Source organism: Priapulus caudatus, unplaced genomic scaffold, assembly GCF_000485595.1.
Source record: "Priapulus caudatus unplaced genomic scaffold, Priapulus_caudatus-5.0.1 Scaffold1202, whole genome shotgun sequence".
NCBI lineage: Eukaryota > Metazoa > Priapulida > Priapulimorpha > Priapulimorphida > Priapulidae > Priapulus > Priapulus caudatus.
The window spans coordinates 22,650-36,198 of record NW_014578263.1 but is presented as its reverse complement, the minus strand read 5'-3'; the positions used below and the strand labels follow the sequence as shown (position 1 = coordinate 36,198).

Genomic DNA, 13,549 nt, shown 5'->3' with positions numbered 1-13,549 from the left:
GAGTGATCTTATGAAGTTATATAGAATCATACAATAATAGTGCAATATACTACAAATTTACATATAATTACAGCAATTCACGACTTTTTGTCCCATAAACATACAATTTGCAATTTCAAAAATGTATTCATTTATTGGAGCCGCTAGACATGCACACCGCGATCATAGCTTTACACCCTGAAACAGTTGCCATTTGCTATATTATATTTGCACGTATACATGACAGAGGCAGCCTAATACACAAAAAGTGCAATTATATTTATACCTTAAAATGCCTACTTTAAGACCAGAGACTATATGAGCATTTAGACAAATTCATCCATATTATAACAGTGCTTGTTACTAAGAATATTGCATATCTTTCTGCCACTTAAATTAATAAATAATGAAAACACCCTTCAGTCTGTAGCCTAGCAGTTCCGAACGTTTGCTTTGTCGCAACTTTTTCAGATGGAAGCGCTGACAGTGGCAGCCACACATTCGTTGTTAAGCCAACGGTATTAGCCGTCAGTTCGAAAATCTTTTTATTTTTAAATATTAATCTAATAAATAAATTGAACTGCTAAAACTTTTTTATCGTAGCATAATTTTCAACTATTTTAACTCGAAAAATATCTAAAATCAGAGTAATGATATCGCATTTAACAGGTGATGGATATACATAATGCCTCAGGATAAACGATTACATGCTAGCACTATGTGATCATGAGAAGCAAGCTCGATGATCTGAATGAATTTAGAAGATAAATTGAAGTCCGTTCAAGCTATGAAATTCACGAAAATATCTGACGCCCAGATAAATTGGCGATATACAGTACCTTGTGCTGGCTCCTCGTGGTGAGCAGGATGGAGTTTGCTCGGCGTATGGCACAGGAGGCAGGGACAGCCGATGTCAGGTAAGTTGTATGTTGCTTTACTAGGCAATCACCTTACCTTTGTGCTCACTGCTTCGCATGGTGGTGTGGGTATGAGAGTGACCTCGGGGGTATGAGGGAGCAGCAGCGTGTCAAGGTAAGTGATATCGTCGTTACTAAGCATCACCTACCTTTGCTGCTCCTGCGTGGTGGTGGTTGGTGGGTGAGTTGCTCTGGCGGTATGAGGGAGGCAGGCAGCGTGTTCAGGTAAGTGTATGTTAATTAACTAGCCATCACCTAACCTATGCTGACCTCACTGCGTGACTCGGTGGTGGTGGGAATGAGTATGCTGGCGGTTCATTCGAAGGGAGGACAAGCAGCGTGTCAGGTTCAAGATGTTGTCGTTACTAGCATCACCTAACTGGTGCTCCTGCGTTGATGGGTTGGTGGTTGGATGAGATTGGCTCCGGGGTATGAGGGGGCAGCAGCTGTCAGGTTAATGTGTATGTCGTTACTAGCATCACCTACACTTGCTGTCTCATGCAGTGGTGTTGTCGGTGGGTGGATGAGTGCTGGAGGTATTGAGAGAGGCAGGCAGCGTGATCAGGGTAAGTGTGTATGTCGTTACTAGCGTCAGCCTACCGTTGCTGCTCCTGCGGTTGTGGTGGTGGTTGCGGGATGAGTTTGCACCGGGGTATGAGGGAGCGACAGGCAGTACGTGTCAGGTGTAAAGTGTAGTCGTAACTTAGCATCACCTAACCTTACGCTTGCTCTGCTGCGTGTCGGGTGCGTGGTGGGATGGTTGCCGGGGTATGAGGGAGGCAGGCAGCGTGTCAGGTATAGTGTAATTGTCGAGTTACCTAGCCTATCACCGTACCTTGTTGCTCCTGCGTTGGTGGTGGTGCGTGGGATGAGTGCTCGGGGATATGAGGGAAGGCAGGCATGCGTGTTCAGGTAAGATGTATGTCAGTTACTAGCATCACCTCCTTGTGACTCCTGAGTATTCGGTGGTGCTGGTTGGGATGAGTTGCTTCGGGAAAGATATTGAGGGAGGCATGCGCGTGTAGTCAAGGTAATGTGTATGTCGTTACTAAGATCTACCTACCTTTTGTGTCCTTGCCGAGTGGGCTGGTGGTCGGGATGAGTTGCCGGCGGTATGAGGCGGAGGCAGGCCAGGGCCCCGTTGTCAGGTAAGTGTATGATTGTTACTAGCATCACCTACCTTTTGCTGCGTGGTGGTGGTGGTGGGAATGAGTATGCCCCGGGTAGGGTCATGAGCGGAGGCAGGGCCAGCGTGTAGCTGTAAGTGTTATGTTCAATTACTAGCATCACCTACCTTGCTTGCTCCTGCGTGGTGGTGGTGGTGGGATGAGCTTGCTCGGGGTTATGAGGGACGGGCAGCAGGCGTGTCAGGTAAAGTGTATGTTGTTCTAGCATCACCTACCTTTGCTGCTCCATGCGTGGTGCGTGAGTTGGTGGGATGCAGTTGACCGCGGGTTATGGATGGGGCAGGCCATGCCGATGGTCAGGTAAGTGTAGTTTTGTTACTAGCATCACCTAACCTGCTGCTCCACTGGCCGTTACTACTGTGTGGTGTGGGTGGGATAGTTGCCACGGGTATGAGGAGAGGCAGGCACGCGTGTCAGGTAAGTGTATTGTTTGTTATAGCATCACCTACTTGCTGCTCCTGCGTGGTGGTGGTGGTGGCATGAGATTGCTCTGCGCGGTACTGAGGGAGGCAGCAGCATTACACGGTAAGTGATATGTTTTGTTACTAGCATCACCTGACCATTGCTGACTTCCCTGCGTATGCGTCGGTGAGTGGTGGGATGAGTTGCTCGGGGTATGAGGGAAGGCAGGCAGCTGTGCTCAGGGTAAGCTGTAATGTTGTTAACTAGCATACACCTACCTTGTTGCTCCTGCGTAGGTCGGTTTTGGTGGGTGGGATGAGTGCTCGGTGGTATGAAGGGCACGGCAGGCAGCGTGTTTCAGAGTAAGTGTATGTTGTTATAGCAATCACCTTACCTTGCCTGCTCCTGCGTGGTGGTGGTGGATGTGATGAGATTCGCGCTCGGGGGTAAATGAGAGGAGGCTATGGCAGCGTGTCAGGTAAGTGTTACTGTTTGTATCACTAGCCGTCACCTACCTTTAGACTGCCCATCACTGCGGGGAGTGTGTGGTGGCATGGTTGCGCGGAGGTCATGAGGGCAGGCAGGCAGCGGATGATCAGGTATGTGTAATGTTCGTACTAAGCATCACCTACCCTTCGTTGCCTCCTGCAGTGAATGGTGGTGGTGCAGGAATGAGGATTGTCGGAGGTATGAGGGAGGCAGGCAGCGTCGTCAGGTAAGTGTATGTCGTTACTAGCATTCACTTACCTTGTTGCTCCTGCAGTGATGGTGGTGTGGGAATGAGTTGCTCGGGGGAATGAGGGCAGCAGGCAGGTGTCAGGGTAAGTGAATATGTCAGTTACTAGCATCACCTACCTTGCTTGCTCCTGCACAGCGTGGTGGTGGTGCGTGGGATGAGTTGCTCGTGAGTAATGACGGATGGCAGCAGCGTGTTCAGGTAAGTGTATGTCGTTTACTAGCATACTACCTTGCATTGCTCCTGCCGTTGGTCGGTGGTGTGGGATGAGTTGCCCGCGGCCGTATGAGGGAGCAGGCCAGCGTGTCAGGTAAAGTGTTATTGTCGTTAACATGATAACTACCTTGTTGCTCCTTGCGTGGTGGTGGTGGTGGCTGGCTTGTCGGAGGATATGAGGGAGGCAGCAGCCGTTGTCAAGGTAAAGTGTATGGTGTTACTAGCCATCACCTACCTTGTTGCTCCTGCGTAATGGTGCGTGGTGGTGGGATGAGTTGCTCGTGGGTTATGAGGGAGGCAGGCAGTCGCTCGTGTCAGGTAAGTGTATGTTGTTAACTGCATCACCTACCTTGCTGCTCCTGCGTGGACGGTGGTGAGTGGTGCGGATTGACTTGCTCGGGGTGATGAGGAGGCAGCTAGCGTGTCAGGGTAAGTTGTATGTTGTTACTATCATCACCTACCTTGCTGCTTCCTGCCGTGTCGGTGAGTGGTGGATGAGTTGCCCGGTGCCGTAATGAGGGCAGGCAGCAGCGTGTCAGGTAAGTGTATGTTGTTAATAGCATCACCTACCTTGCCTGCTCCTGCAGTGACGTTTTGGGGGGGTGCGTGGTTGGGATGAGTTGGCCCGGTGGTATTGAGGGAGCAGGCCCGCGTGTCAGGTAAGTGTATGTCGTTAACTAGCATCACCTACATTGTTGCTCCTGCGTGTATGGTCCGGTGTGTGGGTATGAGCTTGTCGGGCGTATGAGGGGCAGGCCAGACGTGTCATGCGTAAGTGTTTATGTCAGTTACTTAGCATCACCTACCTTTGCTGTGCTCCTGCGTGGTGGTGGTGGTGGGATGAGTTGCTCGGGGTATGAGGGAGGCAGGCAGCGTGTCAGGTAAGGGTATGTCGTTACGCCGCAGGACTACTAGGTGCATCGCTATGCTGAACTCATCCATCGATAACGCCCCGTCCTTGTTAATGTCCGACAGCTCCCTGCAAACAACAACAGAGGGCGCTGCCATCACTACACAAGATTTTCAGCAACTATCGCGTAGCTACATTTTCTACATACCTGGTTATTTTTTATTTTCTTCATTTTCATTTATTGTTACTTTTCAAATACATTTCACATACATTTTTTATTTTTAGTGATTGACTTATGAATATATTCATCACGATTATTAAGAATCCAGAATTCAGACCAGATATCACCAGAAATCTTGGATCGGATGGTAAAACTGAGATGGGGAGGCAGAAATCAAGGATCGGAGAAATCTGGAATCGCGTAGCAGAAATAATCCAACGCTGAAGAACAAAAATCTGGAGTTTGGTGGAAATCTTTACGTAACATCTACATTAAGTTTCCACTCGTGTCGAGCCATGCGGTGCGATGTCTATCAGCTCACCAGATCTTGGAAAGTTCAGCAATTGGCAATTTTGACTTTTGGAAGAATTCCCTGGCTGTTGTTCCTGCAAAACAAAATTGGAAAAATAACATGGCCATTACCTCCTTTGTCTAATTTTCCCTCAGAAGAAACCCTGAACACTCACCTAGTATGAGCCCGTCAACGTCGTGTGTGAAATAGTAATAATTAATATGTGTGAGGGATATATCCGCTCATTATAGACATTTCTGTGTCTTATATTATTGGTTACCTACTCGGGTCGCGCTTTCCTTTCAGAAAATCTAAACGCCGTCAAATAAAGAGATGCAAGTAGATCCACCTGCAGGGGAAAAATGTTAATCCTGACAGAGGTGTGTAAAACGAGCAACGTCGATATGTGATTACGTCATGCAGTGCATTCGTCGTGACCTTTGCCGTTACACGTGACCTTTTGCGCGCTGCATTGTCCAGCACGCATTCTGGTGCTCGCAGAGGCACAGGATGTGCAATGAACCGTCAAGCAGAGATTTGCGCTCTAGTATCTGGAGTTGTTCTCTCAGATGTATCTCTTTGAGGATATGGTGGACACGCTTGCCATGCAGCGTACCACCGAGCGATCCCTAGCCAACTAGTAGGGTAATAAACCAACTAGTAGGGTAATAAAGGAAACCAACAGTTTGTAAATAGTGCAATGCCATTTTGTGTTGAATGTGTTCGTTTTCTATTGTACACGCACACGCAGAACCATACGCACGCATGTACGCACACTCACATTCACACGCACATACACACTTGAACCTGTTGTATGATTCTATCGCTTAATATTAGCAGATTTTTAAAATTCTGCACGTAACCCATCCATGAATTAAATGAATTAATTATAAAGATTCTTTAATTTATGACAAGTTAAAAGCACGGAATTAGGAGAAACCAAACTAGATAATAACTAGTGGCAACTTGCTGATGTATGCGATCCCTATTATTCATAATTAATTAATAATGATGTTTTATTAATTAGCAATGTTAACCACTAACAAGTCAACCCATCATAAGAAAGCATGCGAATTAACCACATATCGTGGTAACACGGTATATGCTTAACAGAGTACACAGTACTTTTTATTGTACAATTGTTTATACATCACTTTACATAACCGTAACAGTCTCTTTCCCCGTGCATCTGTACGATGCAATAACTACGACGACTCTACATTTCATCAAGAATAATGCGCGGCGGCGGCGGCAGTGAGGACCTATACCGCATGAGGATACCCATGAAGATCATCATCACCAAGCCAAATCGCCACTGCGCCACGGTTTGACAGCAGTGCTATATTATGTTGAACGTGACTGGGAGCCGCCCATCATACCAGTTTCCAATCGCAGTCATTCTACCGCCCATGCACCGGAAAACAACTCAACACTTGTCGATACAAAGGTGGTGGCGGCGCCACAGTACCCCCCCAGTACAACTTTCGTAAGTGAGTGTTATATATATTATATTATATATAGATAGATGTGACCATAATGAGATTTGTGAGATAGTGGGACAGGTAATGGTAGCTTATGAGCCCGTCAACGTCGGACTGCATTGTTAGGAACTGGTTCATGTAATACTGTCTTTGCTCCTCTGTGATCAGCCAGACATCCTCCTCCTCCTCGCTCACAGCCTCCCCCGAGTCATCGTCGCTACGATGTTGCTGTGGCAACCGTGGATGCCCGTCGCTCGGCAGCTGCTGCTGTGAGCCTGCATTTGTCTGCTTCTCACCTACAACGAGGAAACACTGAAAGTTGATTGTTGTATGATAATCAGAGATAGCAAACCTCCGCCACAGCGTAACAGTCCCACCCCCCCATCTTGCTGGTACACCAAATATCATAGGCAGATCCAGCTTTTAAAAAAAAGGGGGGGACCAGTAAGAAACAAAGGGCACTTTTTGGTTTTTTAATTTTTCTGGAGTTTTAAAAAGGTGCCGAAAGCATTCTGGTGCATTCTGAGAGCATCTGAGCAGTAATTTTGATGTATAGAATGCAAGATGGAATTCCAAATTTTTAGCACAAAATTATCTATTGTGTGTTTTCCATTTTTTTCTTTTTTTGGGGTAAAAAAGGGGGGTCCGGACCCCCTGGACCCCCTCTGGATCCGCCCATAAATATAGAGTTTGATGAAGATCCAGGATTTTTTTTATTATGAATTTTGAATGCATCCGAAATCTTCCCCACCAAAAAAAAATCCTGGATCCAGATCACAACCAAAATCTAATCGCATGGTTGTTGGCCCAAGACCAACTTGTCCAACAAATTTCATCAAAATCCGTCCGTAACTTTTTGAGATATCTTGTTGACAGACAAACCAACAAACGAACAGGGGCGAAAACATAACCAACCTCCTTGGCAGAGGACAATAATTACAGGGTCAATAATTATATCACAGCTTCATTACATGTTAAAATACAATAGGAAAAGTCATAGACATGCTCGAACGCAACTCCACCTTATGGACGAATAAATAAACGCTCCTAGAGATAGAGTATTACACTGTGTTATTTGGGGCATACATTGACTTGCTCTACAGACAGACAGACAGACCTTTTATCTGCTAAATTTCTTAAGCTGCCAGTCCAATGTGATGGAATTTCACGCTCTGAGCGCAGGTGTACGCAGGTTTGTACACAGCATGCGATACCTGGCGAAGCGAATTCCCATCTGTGCAGCTGATTGTGCTGTTGCCCAGGAAACGGCTGCACAAAATGTTGTCCCGGATACGGCTGCTGCGTGTGCGGATGCTGTTGGTGATGTTGCCCCGGCAACGGCTGCTGCTGAGCTTGGCCCGGCAATGGTTGCATGGAGGAGGAGGGTGCATCTGTAGGGGAGAACGGTGGTGACAGGGCGTGGTCATAGTTCCCTATTGCACCTCCTCCTGTCTGAAACCAGCAATAATTCAGATGTAAAGATCATATGACTTTTTTGCCGTCAGCTTTGAGAAAGCCTCCTGAACGTCAGCAGATCAACACGGTTGAGTACAAATTAACCAAGATAGATCTATTATCTACCAACCGAATAAACTTATTTTACTTTTGATTCTACATTAACAATAGCAACAAGAAAAAATTTTACAATAAATATGACCTTAATAACCAATCAGCTTCAGGATGACACAGCAACATATAGACAGAGTTAGAAAGAGAGACGTACAGAGTGCGAGAGGGAAAGACAGAGACAAATAATAATCTGATAATAATAATAATAATAATAATCTCAGATAATAATAGTGAATAGATAAAACATTGCTAACTGTCTGCTGGTATGTTGTGGAGGCGAGCTCGCAGGGGCGACTGCTAGACTGTGTGCGTGAATGCTTGCTTGGTGGAGGTGGAAGCTGCCCTGGCAAGGTCTGCTGCCTGCAAATAAACCATGGTCACCATGGTTACAATTAGTTTTGTCACCATAAATGATAAGTAACAATACAAAAACCATTAACTATGATAAGGCATACCTAACAAATTTTCCACCTTCTCCTCCTTCTTCTCATCCTCCTCCTCTTCATTCTCATCTTCATTCTGCTGGTATGAAGGCAGACTAGATTGATTGACGACCCTCTTACCTGCCACCTGGGAATGAGGACACACCTTTGATTGTCAGTGAAGGTGAGTCGGCCAGAAACGCAGCGAGCAATATTGCAACCGTAATAGAGGGAAGACCGAGAGAGACAGGGGGAGAGAGAGAGAGGAGAGACAGGGAGAGACGGGAGAGACGGGGAGAGAGGGGGGAGAAAGGGGGAGACAGGGAGAGAGAGGAAGGAAGAGATATAGGCAGGGAGAGAGAGCGAGTGGTTTCTTACCTCTGCCGGGGAGATTCTAGGTGGAACTACAGGTGGAGGCAGCTGGCTCCCTCTGCCTGCAGAACAATATATAATACTGCTGTCATGCATGGAGGACAGCATTAGAATACACCACACGTGCGTTTGAATATAATCTTTATACATGTTCGAAAAATGTCTGCAATAAGAGTGTTACTTTGGTCTCTCTGTAATTTTTTTTAATTTAAAATAAAATTTGCAAACATTGATGAAATGAGTCATGCATCAGCAACATAGCAGCGGCACTTACTCTGGAATACGAGGTTCAGATCGAGGGACGAACTCCGGCTGTGTTCCTTCGCTCGTGGTGGAGGCAGAGGTGGCGCCATCTCTGACGACGCCTGCGATGCAACAGCCGCCGTTTTCTGTGGACTGTGTCTGCAGCAGCGAGTGCAGCAGCCGAGAGACAAGTGAACATCGATTTATACATAAGAGACACAGTGGTGGCGCACCGCCATTGTCAAATTTAACATCGCCGTTATGAAAATGTTCGTGTATTTGCTGAAGTTCTGATAGTGGGTATCACACATCTGCCTAACACGCAGAAGGTCCCAGGTTTGAAACCGTAGTCTTCCTACTCTTCGATCCACTCCAAACCTTTAATAGGTGAGGGGTGGAGTCAGGTAAATTCAGGTACATTCACTTACCCGCCGTTGTCAAAATAGTGTCAACCCAAAAATAAATAGATCACCCTGTGCTTCTGCATATTCGATGGCCATCGTGAGGTTATTGAGTCACGGTTGCGTTACACTGCGATTGGGTGTATGTTGGGAAGTGGTCCAATTCGCAACTCACCAACACATAGTGTAAACCCAGCTTTACATAGATCTCACTACAATCATGTCTTCCACTCGTCTATAGGAGCAGCAACAACAACAACAACAACAACAACAACAAGCAAATCTCACCTGTCTGTCTCCATCGGCAGCGTCACCACAGGGGGCGTCACCGTCGCTATGGGTGGAGGCGAACCGGGTACGATTGTCGCTCCCGCCGCGTCACCCAGGCTTCTTCGGTGTTTTGCCACCAGGGGGCGGTGCAATCATACAGCTCTGACGGGGATGGGTTTGGAACTTGCGGTGGCGCGGCGGGGGCGGCTCGGTGTGCGTGCGTGGTTTCGTGGGGGAGGCTTGCTGGCCTTGCGCGTTGTACAACACCTCATACGGGATGGGCTCTACAACAGTAGAACACAGACACCATGCACATGTTAGCAGTGACGTCAGCCTTTCTTATACATAAGAGCCACCACCTGCGCAACTCCTCCTCTCTGCACACACACCTATGGGTTTCTTTGACCCTCCCCCTTCTCCTCCTCCTCTCTGCACACACACCTGTGTGGGTTTCTTTGACCCTCCCCCTTCTCCTCCTCCTCTCCGCACACACACACCTGTGGGTTTTCTTTGACCCTCCCCCTCCTCCTCTTTCCTCTCTCCGCACACACCTGTGCGTTTCTTTGCCCTCCCCTCTCCTCCTCCTCTCCGCACACACACACCTGTGCGTTTCTTTTGACCCTCCCCCTTCTCCTCCTCCTCTCCGCACACACACACCTGTGGGTTTCTTTGACCCTCCCCCTCCTCCTCTTCCTCTCTCCGCACACACCTGTGCGTTTCTTTGACCCTCCCTCTCCGCCGTCCTCTCCGCACACACACACCTATGGGTTTCTTTGACCCTCCCCCTTCTCCTCCTCCTCTCCGCACACACACATACCTGTTGGGTTTCTTTGACCCTCCCCCGCCTCCTCTGGTCTCTCTCCGCAGCACACCTGTGCGTGTTCTTTGACCGCCGCCCGTCTCCTGCCTCTCCGGCTCGCACACACACCTGTGGGTTTCTTTGACCCGCCCCCCTCCTCCTCTTCTTCTCCACACACACACCTGTGGGTTTCTTTGACCCTCCCCCTCCCCCTTCTCCTTCCTCCTCTCCGCACACACGACACCGGTGGGTTTCCTTTGACCCCCCCCTCTCCTCCCTCCTACTCCGCACACACACCTGCTCGCGGACTCTCTTTGACCTCCCCCTTCTCCTCCTCCTCCGCTCACACACACACACCTGTGGGTTTCTTGACACCTCCATCCTCCTCTTGTCTCCTCTCTGCACAAACACCTGTGGTGTTTCTTTGACCTCTCCCCCTCCTCTCGTCCTCTCCTCGCTGGCACACACACCTGTGGGTTTCTTTGACCCTCCCCCTCCTCCTCTTCCTCTCCTCTCTGCACACACACCTGTGGGTTTCTTTGACCCTCCCCCTCCTCCTCCTCTCTCCACAACACACACACTGTGGGTTTCTTTGACCCTCCCCTCCTCCGCGTCCTCTCCTCTCGGCACCACCACACCTGTGGGTCTGACCCTCCCCGCGCCTCCTCTTCCTCTCCTCTCTGCACACAACCTGTGGGTCTTTGACCCTCCCCTCCTCCTTTCCTCGCCGCACACACCTGTTGGTTCTTTGACCCTCCCCTCCTCCTCTTTGCCTCTCCTCTCCACACACACACCTGTGGGTTTCTTTGACCCTCCCCCTCCTCTCTCTCTCCCTCTGCACACACACCTGTGGGTTTCTTTGACCCTCCCCCTTCTCCTCCTCCTCCGCTCCACACACACACACCTGTGGGTTTCTTTGACCCTCCCCCTCCTCCTCCGCCTCTCCTCCACACACACACCTGTGGGGTTTCTTGACCTCCCCCTCTCCTCTTCCTCTCCTCTCTGCACACACACCTGTGGGTTTCTTTGACCCTCCCCCTCCTCCTCTTCCTCTCCTCTCGCACACACACCTGTGGGTGGTCTTTGACCTCCCTCCTCCTCTTTCCTCTCCTCTTGCACAAACACACCTGTGGGTTTCTTTGACCCTCCCCCTCCTCCTCTTCCTCCTCCTCTCCACACACACACCTGTGGGTTTCTTTACCTCCCCGCTCATCTCCTCTCCGCACACACACACCTGTGGGTTTCTTTGACCCTCCCCCTCCTCCTCCTCCTCTCCGCACACACACACCTGTGGGTTTCTTTGACCCTCTCCCTTCTCCTCCTCCTCTCCGCACACACCTGCGGGTTTCTTCGTGCGACCGAGACTGCTCTCGTCCGACGAGATCTCCACCTGCGGGTTGTCCATCGGCAGCTTCACCGGGATTGGATGGACGATCGTCGAGTCGCCATCGACGGTGATGGGAGCAAAGTCGAAGTTCATCGGGGGCGGCCGCACGCCGGGAGACGACACGCTACTGGACGCCATCGAGGCAAGCGACGTCGGCGAATCACAGAACGTCGTCCACTGAAACACACGAGCATGCAAACGTGGCGGCGGTACTTGCGTTTCATTGGGCCAGGAACCAAATTTTGCCAGTTTTGCCAAAAAAAAAATCAAAAATTTGCCAGTTTTTGTCAATTTGGGTCCGATAGCATGTTGATAGGTGGTGTGCGTGTCTAGGATGATGATGTGTATTTATAATCTTCGTGATAGCATACCTAGAAAAACTATACAAAACCTTCTAAGTGGTGAGAGGAGGCACTTACGTACTTTTGTGCTTATGTATGTCGTAACATATATATATATATATATTAGAACAATAGGCAGTCTATATTATACACTCCTGATATATATATATATATATATTAGAACAATAGGCAGTCTATATTATACACAACGCCTTCGACCATCACTGTCTACGAGTACGAACATTGAGCGACGGGTGACGTGCGACATAACAATGCTTCGCTACACTTACATGCTGTTGCTGAGGCGAGCCTGGTTCAGGTGTCGTACCATCGCTCTCTGTACGACCGCCCTCCGCCATCGAATCTTCAAAGTTCAACAGATCTTTATCTTCTGTGACAATGAAGGCAGTGTCACTGAAGCTAAGGCTATCAGGATATTTTCCCCAAGAATTTGAGAGTATCTTATGATAGTAGAATCATAAATAATAGCATATACCTACAAATTTCTATAATTACGCATTCACGTTTGTCACAAAACAACATTGAATTTCAAAATGTTCATTTTTGGGCGCTGACATGACACCCGCGATCATGCTACCACCCTGAAACAGTTGCGCATTTGCTAATTTATTTTGCACGTTACAGACCGAGGGCTAATCACAAAAGTGCAATTATATTTATACCTAAATGCTATTTAACCGAACTATATGCATTTTAGACAAATTCATCCATATTATAACCAAGTGTTGTTTATAAGATATTGCAATCTTTCTGCCCTTAAATTAATAAATAAGAAACACCCTCAGTCTGTAGCCTGCAGCCGAAACGTTGCTTTGCGCAACTTTTTCAGTGGAAGCGCTGCCAGTGGCGCCACCATCGTTGTAAGCAACGGTATAGCCGTCAGTTGGAAAACTTTTTTTTTTAAATATTTCTAATAAATATTGAACTGTAAAACTTTTTATGTAGCATAATTTCAACCCATTTTAACTGAAAATATCTAAAGAATCAAGAGTAATGTATCCCTTTAACAGTTGATGGATATCAATAATGCTCAGGATAACGTTACAGCTAGCACTATGTGATCAGTGAGAAGCAGCGAGATCGATGATTAGAGATAATGAAGTCCGTCAAGTCTGAATTCACGAAAATATCTGTACGCGATAAATATGGCGTATACAGTACCTTGCTGGTCCTGCGTGGTGGCAGGATGAGTTGCTCGGGGTATGAGGGAGGCAGGCAGCGTGTCAGGTAAGTGTATGTTGTTACTAGCATCACCTACCTTGCTGCTCCTGCGTGGTGGTGGTGGTGGGATGAGTTGCTCGGGGTATGAGGGAGGCAGGCAGCGTGTCAGGTAAGTGTATGTTGTTACTAGCATCACCTACCTTGTTGCTCCTGCGTGGTGGTGGTGGTGGGATGAGTTGCTCGGGGTATGAGGGAGGCAGGCAGCGTGTCAGGTAAGTGTATG

At 48.1% G+C, this 13,549-nt stretch overlaps 2 protein-coding genes across 7 annotated transcripts in view; both read right to left on the bottom strand.

The window, feature by feature from the left end:
- Positions 1–13,513, bottom strand: part of LOC106815800 (proline-rich protein LAS17-like) — a 14,975-nt gene extending 1,462 nt beyond the window's left edge. The window contains exons 1-7 of one of the 6 annotated variants that reach the window (XM_014820308.1): positions 13,267–13,513; positions 12,375–12,475; positions 11,695–11,920; positions 9,576–9,841; positions 8,918–9,045; positions 8,650–8,705; positions 8,310–8,419 (exon numbers count right to left, since the gene is read on the bottom strand). In XM_014820308.1, the coding sequence (XP_014675794.1) occupies positions 9,666–9,841; positions 11,695–11,920; positions 12,375–12,475; positions 13,267–13,459 (696 nt within the window). In that variant the 5' untranslated portion in view covers positions 13,460–13,513 and the 3' untranslated portion in view covers positions 8,310–8,419; positions 8,650–8,705; positions 8,918–9,045; positions 9,576–9,665. Of the gene's footprint in view, positions 1–8,309; positions 8,438–8,649; positions 8,706–8,917; positions 9,046–9,575; positions 9,842–11,694; positions 11,921–12,374; positions 12,476–13,266 lie in introns of those variants that run through there. The other 5 variants (XR_001394793.1, XM_014820309.1, XM_014820311.1 and 2 more) reach the window with 5 other exon arrangements.
- LOC106815796 (ralBP1-associated Eps domain-containing protein 1-like) overlaps positions 6,016–13,549 on the bottom strand; it is a 12,234-nt gene continuing 4,700 nt past the window's right edge. The window contains exons 4-7 of the mRNA XM_014820303.1: positions 8,104–8,209; positions 7,495–7,732; positions 6,332–6,576; positions 6,016–6,114 (exon numbers count right to left, since the gene is read on the bottom strand). Coding sequence (XP_014675789.1) covers positions 6,016–6,114; positions 6,332–6,576; positions 7,495–7,732; positions 8,104–8,209 — 688 coding nt within the window. The remainder of the gene's footprint in view (positions 6,115–6,331; positions 6,577–7,494; positions 7,733–8,103; positions 8,210–13,549) is intronic.